This window comes from Fistularia commersonii, chromosome 3, assembly GCF_037954325.1.
Source record: "Fistularia commersonii isolate RoL2024-O1a breed Wild chromosome 3, RoL_Fcom_v1.0, whole genome shotgun sequence".
In the NCBI taxonomy this organism is placed as follows: domain Eukaryota; kingdom Metazoa; phylum Chordata; class Actinopteri; order Syngnathiformes; family Fistulariidae; genus Fistularia; species Fistularia commersonii.
Genome location: NC_141286.1, coordinates 1488234 through 1514828, shown reverse-complemented (window position 1 = coordinate 1514828; position 26595 = coordinate 1488234). Strand labels below are relative to the sequence as shown.

Genomic DNA, 26595 nt, shown 5'->3' with positions numbered 1-26595 from the left:
ATTGGCCTTAGCTGTGGAATGAAGTGTAAAAGTGTTGTCAGCTCTGCGAAACCCATTATTATTAACGGTGCAGCCACTAACTGACCTCTACGTCTTCTGCGTAATCGTCTGATTGCATGAACGTCTAGTTGAAGCAGATGGAGGTCCAGTTGGAAGAAGAGTACGACGAGAAGCAGAAGGTGCTGAAAGAGAAGAGAGAGCTGGAGTCGAAGCTTCTGTCTGCCCAGGACAAGGTACCGAGACCAGGATCACTGTTGGGCCCTGCAAGATATTTATGAAAGAAAATAAAAGAGCGATGTCCGCAAGGATTGCTTCTAACATCCCAGCAAAACGGTGTTTTTTCACTTGTTATAAAGCGAGGTGCCGTGTAGCGAAGAGTCACTTTAAGGATTTGTGTGTTTCCCAGGTGAGAAGTGGGGACATAGAGACTGAGAAGCGCCTGAGAAAGGACCTGAAGAGAACCAAAGCTCTGCTGGTCGACGCCCAGATCATGTTAGACCACATAAAGAATAACGCACCCAGCAAGAGGGAGATCGCCCAGCTCAAGAACCAGGTAGAGCCTGAACCTTGCATTCGCAATTTGATTAAAATTCCGATAAATGTGGTGAGCAGGGCAAGTCTTTTTGCGCTTTGCATTAGATCATCCTTGTTTGCTCAGAATACATTGAGCCTGATGCTCAGTCTTCAGCCTTTGTGTGCATCGTCTGTATTTTACACCTGAATTACCGCATAACTACTGTAATTTCCGGACTATTGAGCGCACCTCAGTATAAGCCGCGCCGGCTAGCCGATCGCTATCTCGGTCTTCCTCCTGCGCGCTAAAACCGTCAAAGTCGTCCTCTTCGGTGTCGGAGTTGAACGGACTCAGAATTTCCCGGTCGTTTCTTGGGTCCGATGTGACGAGGAGAAACGTTTTTAGCGGCGTGAAGCTCGTTAGCGCCCGCCCACCCAAAAAGTCCATACATTAGCCGCATCGTTGTTTATGTGAAAAAAGTCGCGGCTTATCGTCCAGAAATTACGGTATATATTTGTTGACACATTTTTGGCTTACTTTAGGGAAAAAAGAATCACTAACCACTGCTGAAACAAATCTTTTGTTTTCTACAGTGGTCTGTTTATGTAGTTTATAGCATTTAATATGTTAGACTTTATTGCCACGAAGGACAATTATGCAAATTTTCTCAAATTTTCTGTTTTTTTTATTTTATTTTTTTTTATTCAGAGGTTTTTGAGCCAATAGCCAAAACTGTACCTGGGACTTAAGTGAAGACAAAGAAATTCTCATCACCAAATCAAAATCTAAATTTATGAAAGGGAAGAAAAAAGTTTGTCAAAATTGCTCATCGATTGATATTTTAGATCATTTTATAATCATTTAACTTTATTCTCAGAGATTTTTCTTTTTAAATAAGTACAAGCCGATACATCGACATCACTTTATATCGTCAACTATAGTCACAGATGCAAATTTGTCTGATAGACTCTTTTTTTATTTTATTGCATAAAAATTGGTCACAGAAAAAAACATAACCAAGAAAAAAATATCGCCAGTAACTGACCAGAAAGTGTCGGATGGTGTGACATTTCAAGGTGAAAAATCTGATCGAACACTCGCAAATGTATATGATCAGAAGCAATCACGGGGGAAAAAATGCAACTTCAAACTGTGAATTTGGATGATTATTTTATATTACATTGTGAATTTAAGCTGATGTTCCCGGCCGTTGAACTTGCCGTTTGTGTTCTAGCTGGAAGAGTCCGAGTTCACGTGCGCCGCTGCGGTTAAGGCCCGTAAATCCATGGAGGTGGAGATTGAAGATTTGCACGTTCAGATGGAGGACGTCTCTAAAACCAAGCAGGCGGTCAGTACGAAAAGCTTCATTCTCCTTTTAGACTTCGAAAGTTAACTTTCCCGTGACCTTTCCCCCGATCGTCAAAGCAGTCGGTCCGAGCTCGCGGTTAATTGTACGGTCTGTCCTTACACTGATGCCAAAAAGTAAAGCTGCAACTTTTCAAAATGATCATAATTGGAGATCTCACCTTTTTATGAGTTTGCACCAGCTGGGCAGCAGGAGAACATGTCACATGATTGCCTTCACCCAGAAATAAAAGGTCAGGGGACAAACCTGTTTCCCCGACGCTCTTTCTTCATCGTCCTCCTGCTTTTGTTTCGGCTTTTTTAACCCCGTCTTTCTCCGGAACGGAGCAAAGTTGTTTCCTCTTTGATATTTCTCAACACGGTTTCCCATTCTTTCTTCTCATCTTTAGTTTTCTCGCTTTACCTTTTTTGACCTTTTTAAAAATGTCTGTCCTTGTGCAAAAATTTCTATCCTGTTCTTATTTGTATCTGCTCACATCTGTCCAAATGTTATTATCAGCCCCCAATAATCCCTGTGCTTTTAATTGACTTTTAACTTTCTGACTTTCTGACAAAAGAAACACACACACACACACACACACACACACAAACATCCGCTGCCAAGTTAAGCATGGGTGCTGGATCAAAAAAAGTCAGACTTAGTAGAGTTTTGACAAAATCTGCTCAGCAAAAAATGCTTCAAAAAGAAAAGATGAGACACGTGCACCATATATATATATATCTATATATATATATATATACATATCTCCGGTACGCTTCTGAGGAAGAGACTATTTTTTGCTCGAAATGTCATGTATGCGGGAATATGTATTTTGTGTTATATGTAAAAGAAATGATCTTTCCTTTTTTGGTGTGCCCCTTTTTATCTGAAACAAACATAGCCATCAAAAAATGTTAATGTCATGATTTATGTCCAGTTAGTCGGAGGGTAAAGAAGATTGAATCGACACAGCTACGGCTCAACACAAGACACAGCAGGACAGGATTGAACAGAATGATTAAATTGTGTTGCTCTTTTTTCACCCTCATTTGTAAACAGTCTTTCTCATCAAGTAAATCTCATAAGTGCAACTCGTGCCTTTTGTCCAGATGAACGTATCTCCAGTGCCTAGTTCATAGTTTAAATGTGCCAATGAGCAGAATATAGACTTCCAATTATTATATAAATATGTGGATCGGTTGATATTTTTCGCATCGCCAAAAATAGGGGTGTCTTTAATGCAAAATATCCAAAATGTAATTCTCATTCATGTTTGTACCGTTGACCGTTTATACCTCCAACACCATCGGCTTGTAAAAAAAATTGTACATACATGGTTTACACCCTTGTTCGGCGTAGGTGAACAGATCGTAGTTCTCTGTCCCACTTAAAATCAGGCCTTTAGAAAATCTGATTTTTGACCCGAGTCAGACCAGGAAGCGGCCACTTATCCCAGCAGCAGCTCTGATTGCAGCTCAGAATCAACAGCAAAACTTGATCTGGGCTGTTTTGTTCATGACATCCGGCCTGACATGGAGCCAACGCTTCGGTTCCACATTTGCTGTTCGGTCTGGTCATTCATTTTACACTCCAGGAGACAGAGCTGCCACCGTTGGAGAAAGATGCAGAATATTATTTGGCCGCAATTAGATAACGTTTTAATTGATACGTGCAGTATCTGTCCATCTTTGCCAGACGGCATCCGGACTTCTTCGGTCTTTCCCCGCACGAACCGAGCAAACCTCTAGTTGCCGCCGCAACCTGACGATTGAGAACCTCCACTGCCAAAATTCCTGTCTTTATCAGCCTAAGACATATTTTGTTCCCATAATCAGTGGAATAGAAAAGTCTTATTACAAGGTAAGAGACTAACTTCTAGAGGACACACAATGGCTGTGCTTTACAACACGTAATCTAAAAAATGACCCGCGGAATCGCATTAAAATCTGTCAGGTCATCGTGCAGCATTTCCAAAACATAGTTATTTATTCGTATTTGATCCCTGCATTATTTACGGTCATATTTTCTGTGAGTGGACGACCACTTGCTTCAATTTCTGCCACCAACAGCGAGGTATTTACAGCAATGCTAATGAATAGGTGTGAGAGTCTTGTCGCAGCACTTTAACCCGACCTGAATGACTGAGAACGTCCACAAACAAATCGCCCCTCGATCCACGTGTCCCACTTAACCCAAACACTGTGACGGTGAAGCGGACCTGAAACTCAGGCTCTCGTTTCATTATTACAGCTGCACTTCCCCGACTGAGACACGTCAGAATCCAGTTTTAGAAAACAGTGTGAATTAATATTAATCATCAGCCCAGTGGCTCTCCGGTATCTTTGCACGTGCACTGTCATCCCGTGCGCATGTTTCTAACATCGGTACAAACCTTTTAACGCAACGGTGCTCAATCGATGATTAGGTCATATGTGCGTATTAGTCTGAACATAGATAATGTTTACATTTATTTGCACGTGGAGAGAGAGATCTTCACAGTGCACCGTTCTTCATAGCTAAGCTTTGCAATTAATTAGGAGGAAACCGCAAGTTTACAATGTCCCAGATTTAAAAACTAAGTAAGAAAGATGTGAATTGTAATGGTGATATGCTTTCCTCACTCTGGGCTCGATGATGCACAAGTGCCAGATTAGTTTATTGATTTTATTATGTATTTATTTAATCCTGGGATGATAAGAAGCTCCTTCCCGAGTGCAAGTTGTTCTACTTGTAAATTAGCTGTGGACTTAATTTGACTTAATTTAGTAACAATTGCAGCTTTGCTCCTGCATACTTTTGATTAGACATCAGATAATACTCTTTCTGATCAATTCTAGTATTGCAATTATTGAATTTTGTGAGACCCGCAATGTTAGGTTTCCTGTGTATATCGTTATTTATGAATGCGCTTCGACGAAAATGTTGCCCTTAAAAATACCGACCCATTTAGAAAAATGAATAGTGCAGTTCAGACAAATGTGTCACCAGCTGTTTAGTGTGAAATGTCTCTGAGGATGACCTCTGCAGCCTGCTGGGAGAGGAAAGGGCTGCCAGAGCTGACAACATAAATCGTTATTGCATAAATGGAGGGTTTGCAGGGGTTTGCTCCAGCCCCACTTGAATTCACCAAAGATAAAATCATGCAAATAAAATTTCTCTCAGACTGTCTGCGGTTTCTTGCAATTCTTCACCGTAATTGCCGTGTTTTGAGAAAATGGTCTGCCGTGTTTTCAGCGGCTTTATTTTTCCGCTGTGAACCACAGCAATCAGAGAAGGGAAGGTAAAAAACAAAAAGCCGCCGAGAAACATAATTGGGCCGAGATTGCGCCGACAGCCTATTGTTAAATTTGTTAAATGACAGTTTGACGCTGTCCTCTTTTTTTTTTTTTCAAGTGTCCATCACAATGGCGATAATGAATTGTTGTTTTTTTCATTTTTTCCAAGTTTTTTTTGCAAGCACTCACAAGTGAGGCCAATAGCAGAGTTAAAAATGGAAACTGTTTTATGCAAATGTTGTTGCCCCATATTCCACCTAGATATTTTTAGCCACCTGAGCACACCTTGGTACCTTTCCGCAGTGCGAAGTGTTACCAAAATAAATACAAATTAATATATCAGCTTTCAGTGCGGATGTGCTTTTTGAATCTCAGTTTGTCTCATAAGAAGAATGATCCCGCAATGTCAGCCCTGCCTGTCCATGGCTCATCTGCTCTCTCTGTGGAAATGGATTCATTAGCCTTTTCACATAGGCACATTATTCATCTTTTATTAATCCATATCCTCGTGCCAACATCCTCCCTCTTGCCTATGGACACTACTCCAATTATTACAGAAATAGGATTACTTCAGCACAGTCCCTCCCCTCAGATAAAGGTACAGTCAGTAACTGCAAGTTTCTTTTACCTCAAATTCGATATTGAGGCCCGTACTAGTACCTTAAATAACTCGTAATTTTTGCGAGTTGTAGAGAAGCTAATGAGAGCCTCCATTCCGGTGCAGTTTGCTAATTTAGTCGGCAAACAAATCCATTTTTGCCATGACATGACACTTTTTTTTTTTTTTTTTTTTTTTTAGATTTAGCTGTTCAAGTGCTTGTCCTTTATGGGTAGCAATTTCAATCTGTACACCGACTATAAATAATCATTTTATTGTCCATCCACCAATTTGTGCATTTTAAAATGACAACAAATATGCAAATAAAACAGAAAATTCCTGAAAGCACTCCCACACCCCTCACCTTTAGGAGAGGATGCGCGGTACGAGTCTCAATGGCCTTCCTGACAATAGTCGTGCAACTTGTTTATTTTTAATTGCATTTTTAATTCAATTAGATATAAAAACAAATATTGAATATAGAAAGTACGCAACGTTAGACTAAATGACTGTCAACAGTAGGATTTTCAAATGATTTCTTTTTTGAGCTCGGCATGCGCTTTAGATCGTCCTCCGTCCTTTTCACCAACAACTATTTCATATCGATCGGTGAGTTGCTAATATATGCAGATATATATAAGATGGGTATAATTTCATGCATAACACATGTTCTATTAAGTTTACAAGTTCTTCTTGATGACATTGCTTTAAGATTTTGTCTTGCTGCAATTAATTACACTTTGTTCACTATCCCTGAACCCCATTTTAACAGTTTCATTTAGCACTGCAACTCATTAAGTTGTAAGAAAACTCTGTTTGGAAATTACACCTTGGGCCAAGATACTGTCGCTGATTACATTTAATTTAGAAAACTTATAATTATTCTTGACTGCAGGAACGTTTATCTGGAAGAGCCGAACATAATGAAAAAATTAACTTGTGCACATCTCTTTGCGTGTTATTTAATATGCAAAAATAATGTGATTTTGATGTGCTTCGTGACGAAATGTATCCGCCAAACCATTTCCATTCATAATTTTTCTCTCCTATAGCTTGAAGAGCAGCTGAGTCGCCTCCATAGAGAGAAGAATGACCTGCAAACTCGGATGGAAGAGGATCAGGAAGACCTGAATGAGCTCATGAAGAAACATAAGGCCGCCGTTGCCCAGGTAGGTCTTTCCATTCGTCCTCCACCGTGTTAAAAATGAAGTGTGCCAACACTAAGCCAAGAGTGTGAAGCATCTACCACTGAGACCAATTTTTGCTCAAAAATAGATTCGGCTACAGATAGACTGTGTATTTAAGATAAGATAAGATAAGATAAGAACAACTTTATTAATCCCGAAGGAAATTGTTGTGCCAGAGTTACAGAAAATATAACAGTAGTAAATCATAAAAAGAAAAAGGCAGAATTGGAAATAAAAATAAACTATAAACTATAAAGTGTCTCAGTGAAACTATAAAGTGTCTTAGTAAACAAGTGATAAAACTATAAGTGTCTTAGTAACAAGTGAGGTAAGGAGTGCACAATAGTATGATAAAAGGAAAAATTGTAGTGTAGCTGTTATGAAATGAAATATTGCACAGTTCTGAATATTGCACAGTGAAATGAAATATTGCACAGTTTTTGTTTTTTTTAGGTTAAAGATAGGTTTTTATGGTTAGCCTTCATTTGTTTATCTTCATCGATTTTTATCGTTTACCATAATGGTTTCAGAGAAAGGTAAGACGTAGCAGTAGCCTTGTGACATGTTTCCGACGTGTTGCTGCCAATAATGCAAGCGAGAGCAGCCGCAGAAAACAAAGAGGAGAGGGTTCTGGTTGCTAATGATATGGAAAACATTCTCCACCACATATCGTAAGGTTATTTCCAGGAAGACCATTTCTGTCCATTGCCTCGACTGACTTTGCCTGTTTCTCACACACGTTGCACACCAGTGCAATGTTTGTTGTGTGCAATGAAAAGAACACATGTATAATTTGGTGATTACAGCTTTGAAATGAGTGAACTACCTTTCATATGTAGAGGGCTTAAGCATGATGTTATATAAATAATGAATTTTCATTGCATTTTGTAAAATAAGAAAAAAAAATCATTATATATTTGAACGCGCATCGTATTGTTTAAATAAGACAGTTTTAAATCATGAATATTTTGTTCACACTATCAACTTCCTAACTTTCCACATTTGGAGGAGAGTCCATGGTAACTTTTACATTTTTGTATATTTTTTACAATCTTCTGTTACTTATTAGCAGTATCTGTTAAATCCTAATCAGAAACAACACCTTTTTGATGCTCAATTGTAAGCTGACAATGTCACAGAGACTTTTGTACTTATATAAATATAAAGGGGAGCCTTCAAATATTATAATCTTATTTTGGGGGGATGTAAGCAAAACCGAAAGCTGTTTTTTCTTTGTTACATAAGACCCAAACCTAATATGTTTATGAACAAGCTCTTATGTTCTTAAAGAAATGAACTAGCCTGGACAGTATGAAATCATCTGAAAATAAATTCATGAATAAATTATGTATTTAAATTAATCAATTATTGGAAAAAAAAAAAAAAAATGATTGAATTTAATTTTAAAGCGGTCAGACTTTAAAATCAGTTTGTTGTTTTTTTTTTCAATATTCATTAGCATTTATACAATTTTTGCACATAAATTAAAGTGAATGTTCCTCAAATCTGAGGGATTCCTCACAAATTTCCCTAATATACTTTCATCTGCCAGTGTTTGTATTCCATGGATCCATCCTAAATTCTGCAGATTATACCTTTCGAGTTGTTTGTGGTTTGCTTTGGATTTAATCTATCTGTATGTGCAGATGACCAGCAAATGGATCTGAAATTTGAGTTAAAACGCTTCCTTTCTTCAGCTGATGGAGAGATGAGTGATCTGCCTCGGCTGTCTGTAAATGAATCCGTGCTTTCGGTCTGGATTCCCAGAGGAGCTGCTGTAGCAGAGTGCCTCATCTACTGTGGAAAAACAGCTCTTGTCTCAAATAATTCACACAGGTCACATTGAAATGAGATTTATGGATATGCTTTCACCAGGCTAAAAATCTCTTGAGCGGATTTATTTGTCCATGTATTGTTTCTTGTGTGTCATCACGTTTTGCTGATCCCTTGAAATGAGATAGATTTGGGGGGGATTTAAGCTGGATGTATGGTTAGCATTCAATCAGCGATGGCGTGCATCACCAATGAGGAAGCACGGCGGATGCTAAATCTTGGAAATTGTGGTTTTCGGAAAGCATAAAGTTGTTTCTCTTGCAACCCGCTCGGTGACTCTCGCTTGCGTTTATTATTGTTTGTTTCAGTCGGCCCAGAACTTGGCTCAGATCAGTGACCTACAAGCCCAGCTGGAGGATGCCCTCAAGGAGAAGCAGGAGGTGCAGGAGAAGGTAAGTGCCGTGTCTTAGCTTTTAGCATCATTCCAACAGTGAAAAGGGCCACAGTTTCAAGTTAGATTTACAGTCCGTATCAAATTATACAAAAGCGAACAAGATGCGAGAGAAGCATCTGTCTTTGCCAGAAGGCTATTATGTTTGTCTTTTGTTGGATATCGGCCTTATTTCCTTGTACTGAACGTAAAGAAAATAAGGTTATTATGTTTTTGTGTTTTTCTTCCGTTTGATATCGGCCCGCTTTCCTTGTACCGAATGTAAAGATCTTCTTTTTTTTTTTTTTACTATCTAGATATCAGTTTGTTTTTCGACTTATGGTGTATGGAATTAGTCCTTATTTGGAAATATGACCTTGAGGTCATTGCAAGGGGGGAATTTCTCTAAATTGCATTGCATTCTGTGGAATGACAATAAAAGTCTTGAATCCTTTAAATATACTTCCCAGCAACACACCATGCTGAGCAGTAAATCTGAGATTGAGATTCCATTCTCTACAATGTTCTTACCAAGACTGGGTACGTCTTTACGCTCTTTAAGCTCCCCCGTGGCTTTTGAAAATCAGCGAGTATTTAATTCAAATGTATTTTATGTTAGTTTGTTCATTTTTAAAATGTCATTTTCAATTTGAAGATAATGACGATCTTGTGACATCTAAATAAAACGTGTTAAAATAGTTTTGTCGCTCTTCATAAACTGGCCGCACGCGCCAGTAAACGGACGGCATTTTTGGTTTACAGTTTGCTTTGAAGGATTTAAATAGACATTGAATATTTTTCTTAAATATAACCTTCAACCAAATGTCTTTTTTCCCCGAGTTGAAAATGTTTTGTCGCGTGCAGAAATGCCATTTGGTTTGCTCTGCACTTGTTCATCGCAACACATTTTGTTTATCCATTCAAAGCGTTTATTATCACAGAGAAGAAACGCGTTGCTGTTCGCGGTGCATTCGAATACATACCGTAGCATAAATGCAAAAAAAATATATTTGCTATTATCATATGCCGTGTTAATTCATTTTAAATTGAAAAGGGTCGCGTGGCTCCCGGTGTCTTCTTTACGGTGGGGAAACGGCTCCAAATGGCCGTTTGAGCGGTAAAAGTTGCCCGAGACCAGTGTCGGTTCAAGTTTAACGAAGATGGGTTCGGGCAGCTGAGCTGCTGAGTAAAAAAGAAAAGAGGAATGCTGATGAAAGCCGTCTCCAGTGACTTATTTGTCAAAGTGTAACTGGCAAGAGGAGGCTGAGCGAAGATATTTGATCTCTCGGGTTGCAAAGCTTGTGTAGTCTTCTAGTTTCTGAAGTAGCCATCTGAACCGCAACGAGGAAAGTCATACAGAGCTGGATTATAATGGCGGTTTGACTTTATTTAATGATACACTTGTTCACCAGAGAGAGCCCGGATCAATCAGGAGAGACTTTGTTGATGCAACTTCGGCTTCAAAAAGTCTAATGATCTGGTCAGAATGGGTATAACTAATCCTTCTTCACTGTTTGAAGCCACAATCCGCTCTAATTAGCTTCGGGTTCACCGGGATCACACAACAAAACAACGCCAAATAGGCAGCCATGCTTTTCACCTGCAGTGTGTAAGAGGCTAAAATGTAAATCAAACTTTGCAACAATGCCTGATGCAGTAGAAGTCAGATGAGCCAATATGTATGTATGTATGAGGTGTGAATGTATAGGATCATTAACTCCAGTAGTATTCGTGTTCATTTTTTATAATATTTCAGTGTACTTTCTACTCTGATTATGCAAAGGTGCATTTTGTCCTTATTTACTGCACAATATCCAAACTAGATGGCTCCGTTGGGCATTATACTTGGAAATTGAGGCAAATAACCAACTGTTCCGGCAGCAAAGCTCAATGATTTACACACTGTGTTGTGTTTGTTTGTTTGTTACACTGCTCTGGCACAGAAAGGATATAATGACAATGTTTGCGTTTGGAAGGTAGACTTGAAAGTTATTGCTTTGCCAACAGAAAGCCAGTGCAGGCACTTTGTCTTGTTATTGATGTCAAGTTGTTTGGCTCTTGCGCTTTTACAAAATTAAAATTTTCCCTAGTAGAAGCAGTCACTACAAGAATTTTCAACCTATTTTTGAGGTCAGAATCTTACAATCTGCTTTCATTTCCAGACTATAAGCCGCAACTCGGTGGCTTAAACAACGATTGGGCTCATTTTTGGGTCTTTTCCCTTCTGGGCTTTTCCTTCTTTTATTTATTATTCATCTTTTTCATCATCCGTGCTACAGCCAGTGCTCTATGAAAAAAGCATTTTGAGCACAAAGTTTCTGTGTAAATGTCTCATTATATAACGTGGACACCTGCGGCTTATAGACAAGATTTACTACACAGATTTATGTCGTTATTTTCGGCCGGTGCGGATTATATTCAGGTGCGTTCGATAGTCTGGAAATGACGGAATAGTAATTAAGGTTATAAATGAATCTGCTCTAATCAATATGAGACAATGTTTTGCAATCAAAACTGAAATGCAGGATTAAAATGATTCCACCGGCGCATCACTGAAGGCGGAAACATGCAGACTGGTAGAATAAATAGAACTTCATCCGAGAGTTTATCAAAGAAACGCACAAAAATGTCGGCGTGAAAACAGCTCTGAAATGCTGCCATGTGATTTCTTACATAAACCCGCATGTAAGTTTGTATTTTGTGTAACAGATGCAAGCTCTGCAGAGTCAGCTGGAGTTCCAGGAGCAATCCATGGTGGAGAAATCCCTGGTCAGCCGACAGGAAGCCAAGATCCGTGAGCTGGAGACCAAGCTGGAGTTTGAGAAGACCCAGGTCAAACGCCTGGAGGTGAGAGTTAAAGCAGGTGGAGAAGCGCTTGCGGTGACTGTGGAGGTGGGCGTCGGTGAGAGGACGGGAAGAAGATGGGGTCAGCTGGGTGGGTGAATGTGCATCACGGGCCAAAGAGCGGCTGGAGAAACAGAAAAAGGTCAATATAGGCTCGACGTAAATAGAACAGCGTCCGCATGTACGGCGGCTCCAGAACGTTCCACGAGTGCCGCTTTACTTTGACTAGTTTGTGTTATCTTCAGCTGACAATACCATTTGTTATTCTGTCATTTTCAAATTGCTTTTAGATTTTGCCTGAGACAAAAAGCACAAGTGAAGGATAAAGGTTATCATCTGCACACTCCCAGGGAGAAATTGAAATCCTCTCTCGCCCACTGATAAAAAACAAACCCATGTTCAATTTCGTAGGTTCAGTTTAGTAATTACTAGCTCTGCAGTGTATTTGCCAGAAGGCACACTTTCTCTTCTCCACATCTTCTGAACACCAAAACAAATATCGTTTCTTTTGTAAAATATGGACTTATTTAATGATGTCTGGCTTTCAAGAATGCAGTGAAATTTGCTGTCTTAAAAAAAAAAAAACCTGGATTCAGTTTTATTTTGCATTTGTAATACTTCTAACCGGCATCAAATAAAAATCAGCCTTGGTTTTGTCGGCGCGGCTCAGCTCATTAGATGCAGGAGGAAGCAGAGCTCAGGCCATACGGTTGCCATATGCATATGGAGGTTTGGTACTAGAATTTAAAAAGAAAAGAACAATAGATTTAGACTCACAATGGAAAAGCAATGGGGTCAAAATGCCTGTATATGATGAAATCTGATTCAAAGCATTAGAAATACAGATAAGCTCATCAATACACACACGTGTCTTTCAAATAAGATCGATTACTTCCTCAGACCCGTTCCTTCTCAACAACAAAAGTGTTTGTATCAAGGTTTTCCTCGAGATCACCGAATGTCTCTGTAATATGTGCATTATTTCAGATTTTGCCAAAAATCAAATTTTTGTGATTGAAGAGATTGATTTGTCATAACAAACCGTTTGCACACGGTATCATGTTTGAAATCATAATTTTTGAATTGTGTTTACTGGTTTGCATTGAAGGGGAAAAACTAAAGGGTTCATCATCTTCACATTTGTTAATATTGAGGAATTATTTAAAAATCATTGCTTAAACATTGGGAAAAATAGAAGTTGTGGGAGCTACAGTTCTGATCTATTAGTGGTCAAAAGATGGTATATTAACTTATGTATTGTTCTTGAGTGACTATTCTGTTTAATTGCACTTATCAGTTTTGCTATTAACCTCCTTTGTGCAGGATTTATAGGAAAACTGTGGTCATTTTTTTCATTTGAAAGCTTCACATTTAATTGGCATGTTTATTTCAAATAATTCATCTCAATATTCTGTTTCTAACTTTGTTTTGGCCGATGTTCTCTAACTTGTACAGAAAACATAGGTAAGAGTTTATCGAATAAGGCACAACAAAGTGTTATTACTTTATCTGTAATCTTTCAAACATGCATAAAAAGAAAAGACTGAATGGCATCATTTGTTTTCATTCTGTGTTATCACATTGTGAGTCTCTCTTGGCATCTGATGAAAACAATTGTCCATCGAATGCTGACTTGGTCGGACATATTGGTTCCCCTGCTTTCTTAGCGCAACCTCTCCTTTGTCGTGCAGAGCCTGGTAGCTCGTCTGAAGGAGAACTTGGAGAAACTGATGGAGGAACGGGACCAACACAGCAACAACGAGAACAGGGAGAAGGAACAGAACAAGCGTTTGCAGAGACAAATCCGTGACATAAAGGAGGAGACGGGTGAGCTGGCCAAGAAAGAAGCCGAGGCCAGTCGCAAAAAGCACGAGCTGGTAAGAATGCAACTGACGATCATGAGAAAAATGAGAGAAAATACAATTTAAAACGGACTCAAACGTCTGCGTGACGTGTCGTATTAGGAAATGGACATCGAGAGCTTAGAGGCAGCCAATCAGAGCCTTCAGGCCGACCTCAAGCTGGCGTTCAAAAGGATCGGCGATCTCCAGGCCGCCATCGAGGACGAGATGGAGAGCGACGACAATGAAGACCTCATTAACAGGTACGTTAGAAATAATGCGCCTCGCTGAAGAGCCGCGTAAGATATTCAAAATAGTGGCATGCAATTTTTGAGCTCACTTTAATAGCAGCAGGAATGAATTCATTATTTGCCTTTTATAAAAAGAGTATCTTTCCTATCTTGTCATATGTGATAGTAGTGGTCTAGGCTTGGCTGCGATGCTAATTATAGAGCTAATATCTGATAGAAATATCAGTTATTTTAGGGCAGAGTAAAACTCAACCCTAAGTAGACAACTCATGAAAGATTTTAAACATTTTTTTTAATTGCACCACAAACAATTCTGACTTTGACAGGGTTCAGTTTAAAAAAAAAAAAAAAAAAAAAAAAAACAGAAAATCCTGCGTGTCCCAAGGCCCCTTGCAAGAAGGTTTTTTTTGTTTTTTTTCCCTGGGATGGCGGCTGACAGAATGAGAGCTGCTTATGTTACAGCAGCAGTAAACAGCAGTCTGAGTCATTAGAATACACTGTGTACATTTTTCATCTCCATTCTGTACGCAGGACAGAAGATCACACTGGGATGGCATGCTGAGTCAATAACCTTAAAAACAAAGTGCAGTTAGTCAGCCAGCAGGGAAAAACAAAACTGGGTCATCTTAGCACTGCCATAATATCCATAATTATCATCCATCACACCGTGTGTCTTATCTTTGACTTCGTTCTTATTTGATGTCTTTTCTATTTTTGTTGTTCTTGGGTGTCTCTTCTGGTCTGTGCCTCCACACATCATCACATCCAGTTTACAGGACATGGTGACAAAGTATCAGAAAAGAAAGAGCAGAACGTGAGGAGCTCGAACTTCAGATTTCTTTCGATCCACTGGAAATGATGCATCATTCTGCAGTCTTTGAACAAAGTCCAGGGTTTGACGCTGGAGGGGAAAAAAATAAAAGGCATTTTCGTCACTTCCGGCTGTCACATTGTAGAAAATATCTGATATTTAAAGGGCATTATCCCCTCTTAAAACAAAACAACAAACGCATTTCGAATGCCCCCGACGTTGCGAATTCAGCTCAGTTTTGGAGTACTAGTTTAGATAATATCTAAATGATGTCATATTATAGGTAGGTTTGTCCCACACAATATCTGCCCGTGAATATTTCTATATCTCAACCAGGAAAGAAAAAAAGACTTGGTGCATCCGGCCATGTTGTTTAAATTAACATCATCTGGAGTCTGGCTTGGTGTAGTGATGGACATCTTCGGGTCCTGACACTGAATGACAGATGGTCCTGAAATTTATTCTCCGGTAATTGAAACATAAATGGTTTTGAGCTTTATTTCTTCAGGGAGATGGCCTGGAGAAAGTCTGCATTTCATTTTGCCCATGAGCCCTATTCGGTTCTTTTATGCTGCATTTTTTTTTTTGAAGAATTTGCAGTATTTCCAAATAATGTTCCCACGGATAGTGCTGTTGACTCCACATAATGAAGCTGAAAATATTTGGAAGGCTAAAGTTAATTTCACATTATCAACGTGAACACAAATGTTACACCATTACTAGCAGTTTGCCTTGATTCACTACATTTGGATCTTCCTATCAGCCCAGCGCCTGCATGAAATTCAGTTACGTCCTATCCTCAACTTATTTTTCTTTTTTTTTTTTTGAATTAAATTAAATTAAATTTTTTTTTTTTTTTAAAAGTAATGACTCTTCTCTGACCAAACTAACAAGAACTCCAATGTGTTTACATAGAAAGCGAAAGCTGCGAACATTTATGGTTCGATGAAAGATCAGAATCGCAGGACCTAAAACTGACTTTATTGCTTATTAAATAGAAAATTATAAATGTTAGACACAATATAACTGTTGACTCACCATTTCGTAGAAGTGTGATATCAATTGTAAAAAAAAAAAAAAAAGGCTCAAATTTATTAATTCAGAAATCATTTACATTTACAAACAACTGTTTCTTTTTTTTTTTTATTCTCTTGCTTCGTTGTTTTTGGGGGTGATCTTGCCATACATTGAGCGTTTGGATTGGGGTCCCTTGAGGTGTAAGACTGGAAGATAATGCATCATCAACAGTGGTTCTTCCGTTTAATCCACCCAGCTTCTCCTGCATGCCCTCACAGGCTAAGATGCATGAATGTCACTGACAACATATTCCTGGAGCACCGGCATGAAGCAAATTGGACGTGTGGTTAACCACTTTGTAAGGCTCTGAACTGAAGAGCAGATGTCATAATCTCTTTTGTCCTCCCCTGTGACCAGGATCTTCTAAATGAACCCCCTCATGTTGCCGAGGGGGTTTGTTGCACCGTGTTTACTCACTTGCCCTGGTCACTGTGTGTTACGTCGGGTCGCGGTGTTTTGTATTTGAACAACAGCATGTAGCGACTCAATCTCGCGCTCCCCAGGCTCGCTTAATATTTCATCGGGCGGCGTCGGGGCAAGATGTGATTGTGGCTCGGCAACGACCGTCCTTCTGACAGGAGAAAAGGAGGGTGTGTTCTTCATCAATCTTTGACTCACACTTGCTTAATAATGCAGAACCCTGAAATGTCTTACAAAAGCTGTCTTGCTCGCTACGCGAATGGCTCACATGCAGCATTAGCCTCTGGCTCGCAGCCATCGCGCTCCCTCCTCAGTGTTTGGCATTCTGATGTTCCTCATCGGAGAGGAAGAGGAGACCACCACATTTTTTCTGTTTTAATATGTTTTAATAATATGTTTTAATATTTGCCACCCCCCTTCTATTTGATATCTTAGCGGTTGCAGAAAAATCCAGATTTCTGTTGTCATTCAATACAAACGATGTCGCCATATCGAAAAAGGTTGATATCTTCGTTTATTTAAAATGTAAAAAAAATGAAATGAAAAAAAAAATCTTTTTCTTGAGCATATTGGCTTTCAAACTACAATTTATTAAACATCAAGAAAGAAATTTGAGCAAAAACATTGGAATAAGAACAATAACTTCAAAACTGGTAGCTATTTAACTAGCATTCTAAAATAGTAGCATGTTATTAACAACATGGAGGCATCATTCTTTTGTTATAATCAGATCATTTGGTGTGTGTGTGTGTGTGTGTGTGTGTGTGTGTGTGTGTGTGTGTGTGTGTGTGTCTGTGAAATAGCAAGACATTTTCACTTTCATTTAATTCGGTCAGTTTAATCTTTCAGATAGCAATGACATAAATAAATCATATCCTCATCTGGGTACACACTAATGGAAGACTGTCTGATTGTGATTTATTCTTCATAGAGCTGCATATCTTCCAGGGGGTTTCCAGCCCAGATACGCAGTCTTACCTTTTTTTTTTTTTTTTTTTTATCTGACACTGTAAATAAGAGGTCATCAAGCTGATCTGGCCCGATGGTTTCGGAGGTGATGCATACGGCCGTCTGAACTCCGAGGCCACGGGGATTTAACCGGGCTGCCTTTTTCATACATAGGAGGCACAAACGGTGATTTCTATGAGACCGCGAAGGGGTGATGCTAACCAGAGCAGCGGAGGGACGTCCACAGAAGCTAATGATGAATGTAATAGTCTGTAACAGAGATGTACAACCGATGCCGGCAGAATGTCCCAGACAATTAATGTCTGCCCGAGCCCGTGTTTGTTTGCTTACCCCGGGCTTTCGGCGGAGTTTAACTTATGCGGTGACGTTAAAGGACATAAATTGTGGCTGACACCATGTGTGAGGTGCTTGATTACAAACAACATTGTTTGTTTTTTTTTTAATCTAAGATGCCGACGTGTGCGAAATGTATACGCGTGCAAGTGTAAACATCTCATGACACAAATAAGATATTGGGTCAACTCGTTGTAAAGGGAAATACTTGGAAATACTTCTCACCGGGAAATATGAGGATGAGGTGAAAAAAATATTTTCAATAAAAAAATAATAATTATAATATACTAAATGAGATGAGATGAGAACAACTTTATTTATCCCGAAGGAAATTGTTGTGCCAGAGTTTCAAGTAAAAACATAACAGTAATAGATGATAGTAGAAAGGAGGAAGAATAAGAAATACAATGAAATATAAATTGTCTTAAATGTAGTGTATCATTGATTCTGCATTGGTTTGAGAATTGTAGACTGAGATACCATATTGTTGGTTAGTAATACGTCATCCAGTTAAGCTGTTTAAAAACACAGATTGTCAATAGAATATACTTGTATTGTGACGTTAAGAGCTGACATGAGCTGGGTTAGGCTTAGTAAACAAGTTTGGCTAACTTGTTTAGAATAAGGTTGCACAATGTTCAGTGATCCATATGGGATGGTTGCTATAGCAATGCCTTTGTCAGTATTTAAAAATGAATAGCCATGATATTACAGCTCCATAAATCCTGATCTTTTTTTTTTTTTTTTTTTTTTTTTGCTTCTTTTTTAAATCTTGGTGCTAAAATCAGGACACAGTGGGGTTCTGGTCATCGGCACACTTTGGCAGGATTTTGTTTTATTAGAGCGGGCGTCCCTGCAATGGGAAGGTGGGCGGTTTGAGCTCCAGCCACTTCCTGTCTGCAGCCTCGCTGGGGAAGACCTGGATCCCCCAGGAGCTTCAGATGGCCTTCAGATGGCCTTCAGATGGCCTTCAGATGGCCTGGTCAGCACCTTGCATGCCTGGTCTTTGGCCATCAGTGTGGGATCGTTTACCTTAACTTTTTTCAATATGCATTCAATGTGGCCAAAATTGTCTTGAGGAGTTTTTACGAATAAAAGTTTTACAGTTAAAAGAAGTCATGTTCATGGATATGAAGGTTTTGTTCAAGGTCCATTTCAGCAAAATGGACTTTGGCCAACGGTCGCTGATCTGTAGATTCGGAGCGGGACGACGAAAACCTGCGGTTCTTCTTGATGCCTTCTAAGCCAAGTTGATGCAGTTTGTTGCACACACTGCAATGGCGATAGGGTCATTTTGCTCTGACTTAAGCATTTAAAATGATTAGAAACACCTTTGCTACCCGTGGCCGTCTCTTTCCGTGTCTCGATTGTTTGGCAGCTCAGCGCAAGAAGCACAACCTCCTGCCTTAACTTAACAACCTGAAGTGTGCTCAGCTTTTTGAAATCTACTTTAGAATGGAAACAAAGCTACTGCGGTCATAGAAAACCGGCTCAAACCCATTTTGCCGAGTTCATGTCGTGAACTTCAAGCAACCGTCATTGAGTCCGGCCACCTCTGGACCCTCTGTGCGGTAAACATTGACGTTTTTTTGTGATTCGGTTTAAAAGGTTGTTCTGCTCAAGCAGGATAGCTTCACTCCAGCTCAGGCTATTATCAGTAAATGAATATTGCTTCTTAGAGACATTTTGTGCCACAACTTACAGTACTTTTTGCACAAAACTTTGAATATTCCCCAGGTGTGAAAGGTGTTTTAGAAAAAAAAAAGTTTATTTTTTACTTACACTTTGCCTTTTTCTGCTCCGGGCAGATGTTGCAAGTTGCTGTTTGAATACATTTTTCAGTCAAAGAAATGTGTTAAAAACATAACTCAGCGGGGTTTGATTGGCGTGTTGACTCAAACTGATCTCCACCAACCCATAACTTTTAAGAAGGTCAGATGAAGAACTATGTGTTATGATTTCTCCTCTTCCTGGGTGATGTTTACCCAGGATTTTCTGACCACGATGCAAAAGACCCTCCGCTGTTCTGTCATCATAGCAGCAGGCAGAAGCAAATCCCCAGATTGTCTAATAGTCGAGGCATGCTCTGCAAAGCTAATAACAGCTGAAGATTCAGTTTCCTTTGTCCTTCCGTGCATTCTTCCCTTCTCGTCTCGGGCACAAGCGCAGATCCAAGTCCGCGGTCCAAGGTCGTTGCATTTACACGGCTACGGAATTGGATATTCCACGGCACATTATTTGAAATCTTTCATTCCAAATCCGGCTTTTACGTGGAAGCGGAAGCGGTATCAGATACATTCTGTAGGCGTAACTCTGTGAGGGATCGGTGCCGGAGAGGAGAATGTTTTCCTTTTTCTGACAAGATATAGGAGGTTTTCTGTAACAGATGCGGAGACGTTGAGCCACCACTCTGATGTCTCTGTAGGACTATTAAGCTGTAACAACTTAATTTCACAGCCCCACACAAGCACTGAGCTCTGACGGCACTTAATGAGTGTTGCGCTCTTTTCATCCGTGTCAAATTTTATGACAAGCCCTCTATTTTACTCCCTGGCTCACAGTGGTTTGCAAACGTGTAATGATAATTGAGAGGAGAAACTGTGCAATGCCCAGCTGTGCACCAAATCATTCTGTCAAGGACTGAAATTACGACTGCATCCTTATGACTGCAGGTGTGGCAATTGAAATGATTACCAGATGAAAAGTAAATCTGGGTAGACCGTGCCGCTCCGCTGTGCGGATAGGACAAATAGATAAATATTCAATTTCCTCCCACCCCCTACTTCCCGTAGGCTTCCTCGACGCTTTGTGTCTTATTGATCTAGATACGGATCTTAAGTGTTGGAAGAAAATTTAAAAAAAAAAATCACTTTATGTTGACATTTTCCCGGTCTAAACTTCCCCGCTCGTTATATATCAAGGTGACCTCGTCTCATCCTGGTCATGTTATATGATCAATATGATCTTTAGGTGAAGCCGTGCTAATTGCCTCAGTGTTACTTATGCAGCGTGCACAGGATTTGGGTGGAAGGTAGACTGAACAATGTGAGTTTAAGCGATTAGAGCAGGACCGAAACATTAGGCACGGAGATACTTCCAGCGCTTGATTAAATTGCCAACCGGAGTAGAAATACTTCCACTATTTGATGTTGTCCTCATTACTTTCTGCAAGCCGATGTTACAAAACTCCTCCAAGCGAGGAGAAACCACGGAGAATCTTGAAAACAATACCGTTATAACGCAGCAACAGCCGTAATTAAATGAATGAGCTTTTTGCAAAACGAAGAAGGTTTAAAGGAAGCGTGTGAGCAGTATATTTAAAATATTCTCTATATACAATATGAAATAACTACAGGTTGTTTTTCCCCCGCTGCAAAATACATAGTGCCATTTTGCCATCTGTCTCTGACTCTGGTGCCTGCTCGCAATTTTATACAAGAAATCCTCCACTAAACCGCTTTTTCCCCTGTAGAAAATTGCTGCGTGAGAAAACAAAGAGATCTAACCTCGCGGTTCAGCTCTAGACGTTCAGTCACTCTGTAGGGATCTCCACCATGATATTTTCATATTTTTTTGAAATATCAATCTTAGCCTGTCAGAAAGGTAAAATAAACATGTTTTCCATTGAAGCAGAGTTTCCCAACTGCAGCCTTTTGAGCATTAACTTGGAAAAAAAGCTTTTTCGGCGAAGAAAAAGCAGAAAATTGGTATGATCTTTTTTGGCTTCCAAGAACTCCCGTTAATCATATATATCGAACGAGGAGGAGAAGCGAGGATCCGTGGATATTAGACGGGAACGTCTATCGGTTCCGTACTTCAGATGCAAACTTTGCTGAAAAGTTATCGTTTGAGGTACGACGTGATTTATCTGAAGGCTTTTAAAGAGAAAGATATGAATGATACATCTTTACATTACATTTTAATTAGTCGGCGGAGATAACACAGTAGATATAAACAATTTAAAGGCGCTTCTTCTCCCTTTAATCCTGGACGTATGAAATTAAAAGTTAATACAAAGTGTTTCCCCGGTTGGTCTACTCGGGGATTCGTTCCCATCATGATGTTTCTGCGTCTCCAATGTCATGGAGGACTCAAGAAAGACTTTTAGCTTCTCCTTTCCCAGCAGGACCAGGAGCTTCTCATGATGAATTTGTCATCGGCGCATCCCTTATTTTTAGCATGTCTGTATTTACAGGGTCTTTTTGAGCTGCATGTGCAAAAGAAAACCGAAACAATCCTTCTCCGCCGCCGTATTAACCCACCGTGTGGCTCCACAGCAGGACCCGTCCTGCCGGTGTCCACGCTAACGTCCCTTCACACTAACGTCAGACTGACTCTTCGTTTGTGACGCCCCTTTTCTTTGAATATCACCTGCCGCTTTTGCTCCATTTGACTTTGTTTCTCATGTCCGGCACGTCATCAGTCCGGGGGATTCAGACACCGATTCTGAGCTGGAGGACCGCGTGGACGGAGTGAAATCTTGGTTGTCCAAAAGCAAGGGATCTACGAAGAACCTCTCGGACGACAGCAGCCTGAAAAGCTCCAGGTGGGTATAAAGAGCGACGTCTGCGTTGACATGCAACCACTTCTTTTTCCTGGATTTAACCGTTTATATAAGGCGACCTAGAGGATATTAAGACGTCACAGCCGAGGTCTGGACTGAGATGAGAGGGCCGCTATTACTTCAATTTATTCTAAAGCTGCTTTGTCTTTATTGCCGGTGAATAAGGTGCTTTTTTTTTCTTAAAAGTAAACCGCCTCGGTGGTAGATTTATCGACATGCCCCATGGCCAGCTGGCATTGCCTACCTGAGCCGTTCACTGAGATTAATGGATGTGTCTGCCAGCTGACAGCTTCGATTGCCCCAGATTTGTCTCCTCGCTAGAAGATTTAACTTCCCTCCTTCAGCTGAGCCATCTTCAGCTTTAAAAACTTTGCAAAGTTTCTAAATATCGGTTGGCGGCACGCCGTCATTGACACTTTGTAGTAGCTTTATTTGCCGGTCTCTTAATCCAGATCTTTTCCAACCGGTGTGATTCACAGATCAGACATACGAATGTAAGCGCCAGACTTCAGTTTCTAAAAGTGGGAGTAAAACAAACAGTTACATCATTTTCTAAACACGTCTTTTGATATTTAGAAACTGTAGCCAAAATACAATCGCTCTTCTCCATGGTTCACGCTTCAAGTTAAAGAATAAAAGATGACCAAACGACAGATGTATTAGCTGCGTTGAAACCAATGAATGAACTGGATTTTGAATCTCGACGTTACACTCTTGTTGAATTTTCCCTCTCGGATCTGACTTCATATCAGAAAATCCCCAGATCCGCTAAAATTATTCGGCCTCCGTTTCTACCAGAGGGTTTTTGGCTAAACTTCCCGTCCATTGTTTTATGCCAGGTGGAATCGAATACATTCATTTCTCATGTTGCTCCGATACAATGACGTCCATATTAAATCATTTTTAAAACTCTGCGCTCGCTTCTTACACCGTTCTTTATATGCATATGTGCAAAGCGGTCTTAAAAATATGGTGGTCCAACTCTTGAAAGGGAGGATAATCATTTGCGCTTCCTAAAAGTATTTGAAATTGGTTAAATCTGTTGTGTGTTCTGCCCGAGGCTGTATTAGAATCGGTTAAATTAAAAAGAAAATTGCTGTTCCCCATTTTAAGGTGCCACTATTCCCAACAGCTGTGGTTGGCAATCTCCATTTGCTACGTATATATTATTATGATCGGCTCACCCTGGAAAACCCAATTTGAGGTCTCGCTGGAACCGTTTTTGCCAGATTAGTAAAATAATTTGAATGAATTGAAAATGGGTCATTAATGCGGCGTAAGATACTCTATATCTATCATTTTTTTGGCTATCTTACGTCTTTAATATATCTCCGCATAATCGATCAATCATCTCGGGGTATCCTGTCTTTTTTCCGTCTCATTTACGTCTTTTCATTCATTTCGTGTCTTAATCTATTTCATTGTTATTCTCGTCTTCCTTCGCCTTCGTTCGCCCGAAACTCATCTGTCATTTTCTCCCCCACTGTCTCCACACCTTTGTCCTTCCCGTTGTTGTGTTCTCCTAGATTTGCCGTAAACTTAGACGCAAAAGAGGGCAAAGAAGGGATGGAATGGAAAGAGGCAAATAAAGAGGGCAAAGAGGTAGAGCCCGGCCGTCCGGTATCAGCCATGAGCTCTCTTAGTTACAGAAAACGACCTAACCTTGATTCCAAAGGGGACGCCCTGTTTAGCGCCCTCAAGGAAAACGCTGACTCGGAGAAGGCCCTGTCCTTTCACAAGGCTAAATCCAAAACCGCCGATGTTCAGGATGACACCTTCTCCGTCAACTTCCGAAGGAAATCACAGGCGGCGGACGACAGGGACGACAGAGAATCTCTGATCTCGCAGGCCTTTACGGAAACCGGCGGTCGGTCCAGGAAAGGCGCCGACAGCCGTCGGAGCGACAAAGAGTCGACGCTTTCGCTCGCCGCCCCGAGTCGAGCTTCCACGCGTGTCGGGTTAAGCCCGGAAAACGACGCCGCTCTGAGCTCGAGCCTGCAAAACTCCCTCGGACGCCGCAGGAGCGCGTCGCGTTTAGAAGAGGGTAGTAGACTATCTCTGTACGGCAGCGACCCGAGTAGCCCTTGTTTCAGCCGACGGTCCGGAGGCCGCAGCCCCGGAAGCGTTAGCCGAGCCGATTCCCACATGTCGCTCGCGCGCAGCTGTCGCCTCAGCGAGTTCGACGTCGATATGGATGACGGTCGAAGCGTGGCTTTCACCGAGAGGTCGGCTTACAGCCCGCATTCCTCCGTCGGTCGCAGCGTTTCCATGCCGCCGCCGCAAGCTAGATCCTCTGTTACCGACAACGACCCGCTGGACGATCCGGACATCAAGCCCGTCAGTCATCGCAACTACCTCGACCCCGACTTGGAAAAAGCCATCAATGAGGTTCTGAGTTTCAAGCCTATCAAATTTAAGCGAACGAGCTTGGAAGACTCAGAGGGAGAGGAGGGAAGGGTCAAGAACGATGACGGCGGTATGACTTTCCAAAACGGCGGAGGTTCTTCGCCCGGCGGCGGTCTTAGACGCTCCGCATCGGCGGTTCATTGCGCGAGACCGTCACGCAGCGCCAGCAGCTGCAGCAGTCACCGGAGCAAGAGCAGAGGCAAAAACAAAAAAAAGAAGAGAAGTCGCAGCTCCGAGTCGGACAGCTCGGGCGGCGGCCGTCACAGGAGCGGCTCTCGGAGGAGGTCGAAGAAGTCCAAAAAGAAGTCCAAGAAGAAGAACGAATCCTCGTCGTCTTCGGATACCGAGTCGGACTCCGATTCGGACTCCAGCTCCGGCGCCTCCACCATTTCCTACCGAAGCTCCGGCAGCGTGAAGAGAGCCCCGACTCAGAGGGTCTCCAGTCCGGAGGAGCGAGATGATGCTCGGCCAGAGAGCCGGAGCGGCCCCGGCAACAAAAAAGACGAGAAGAAGAGGAAGAAGAAGGTGGACAGCCTGATGATGAAGTACCTGTACCGGCCGGATAGTGACTGAGGCGGGCAGTAGGTGCGACCGAAACCGGATTTCCCGACAGAGTGGCGTGAAAGCATGGTGTGATCCTAACCGACCGCCAGCGGCGCGACCACTCGTATCCTTCGCCACGTTTTCCTCTTTCTGAACATCTAGGGTTGTAATCGTGCGGTGTCGTGTTGCGCGTGGAGCACAATCGAGGCCGCATGAAACGGTCCTTTTGGAAATATACCGATTCCGCCGTCACTCGTAGATTTACAGCATCGGGATGTCGAGGAATAACGGGACTCCGTTGAAATCGGCCCATGATGCATTTTCATGTCCGCCTTTATGATATGCAAGGCGATTAGAATAAAATCATTCACTGACGTTGATTTAATGACATCATTAATCAATACTTAGAAAAGAAAAGCGCCCGAGTATCGCAGATCCGCTCGTCATCGTCTTTAAAACATCTCCGTCAACAAGCAGCATGTTTGGATGTCGAGTGACTGCATGTGTTTTGTATTTTGGTTTGCCAACTTAACACTGAATGATAACCTCCCCGGCTCAGGGCGCACGCACGGTTAAAAACAACTCTTTATTTACCAACGTATCAAGACAAATGTCTCCATTTTGAATTCAGTTGTTATAAATCAGGCGCGCCCAATACGTCGATCGCGATCTACCGGTCGATCGCGAAGGTAGTGTGTGTAGATCGCATGCCATTAAAACGTAGACGTCAGCCTATCAACCGCATTTTGAACTTTGTCCCTTGACTGACAGTCGGTCCGTCCAATCGGACCTTTTCTGTGCACATAGCATGCGTTCTAGCAAGCTAGCGAGTTAGCCTCCAATTTATGTCTTCTAAATGTACGGGTATAAAAATGAGTGGTTAGTAAAAAGACTATAACGGAATGGGAGGTGGACTTTTTTTTTTTTAATTGTCATTTTCAAAGTGCCTCATCCACCAGTCTGCCATCGCTATACCAAAAAAAGGGAAATTCGGAGCGGCATTTTCAGACCGTTCGTAAAAACTACGACACCGACCTCCCTCGGAAAAGCGAGTTGAGAAGGAAAAAGGCGAAGGAACTAAAATCCCAGCTGTTTTTCTCACAGCTTACTTCAACTATGCTGCAGGCGCCATTCAAGTCATCAGAATAACGTATTTACCAAAAAAGTACTCTGTTGTAGCGTGCCATAAGGGTTATTGTGTTAAGTTTACTCACTAAATATATATTCAGCATTTTTAGTGGAGGTAGATCATTTTCACACGGTCATTTGGAAAGTAGCTCACAGGGTGAAAAAGTGTGGGCATCCCTGCTATGAATAGATAGATGGGTAGATACACGGTGTAAAGAGTTTATATTTGTTTTATTTTACGTTGTAGCCCTTACGCCTGTGCCATGAATTCGATCAGTAAAGGTAA

At 41.1% G+C, this 26595-nt stretch overlaps 1 protein-coding gene across 11 annotated transcripts in view; it reads left to right on the top strand.

Moving 5' to 3' along the window:
• Nucleotides 1-26595, top strand: part of myo18ab (myosin XVIIIA b) — a 153723-nt gene that overhangs the window by 118186 nt on the left and 8942 nt on the right. For 5 of the 11 annotated variants that reach the window (XM_086140996.1, XM_086141004.1, XM_086140979.1 and 2 more), the window contains 11 exons: nt 129-233; nt 407-553; nt 1749-1862; nt 6785-6901; nt 9061-9144; nt 11832-11969; nt 13658-13843; nt 13931-14070; nt 14828-14872; nt 22092-22214; nt 23759-25223. In XM_086140996.1, coding sequence (XP_085997122.1) covers nt 129-233; nt 407-553; nt 1749-1862; nt 6785-6901; nt 9061-9144; nt 11832-11969; nt 13658-13843; nt 13931-14070; nt 14828-14872; nt 22092-22214; nt 23759-25211 — 2652 coding nt within the window. In that variant the 3' untranslated portion in view covers nt 25212-25223. The remainder of the gene's footprint in view (nt 1-128; nt 234-406; nt 554-1748; nt 1863-6784; nt 6902-9060; nt 9145-11831; nt 11970-13657; nt 13844-13930; nt 14071-14827; nt 14873-22091; nt 22215-23758; nt 25224-26595) is intronic. The other 6 variants (XM_086141034.1, XM_086141040.1, XM_086141014.1 and 3 more) reach the window with 4 other exon arrangements.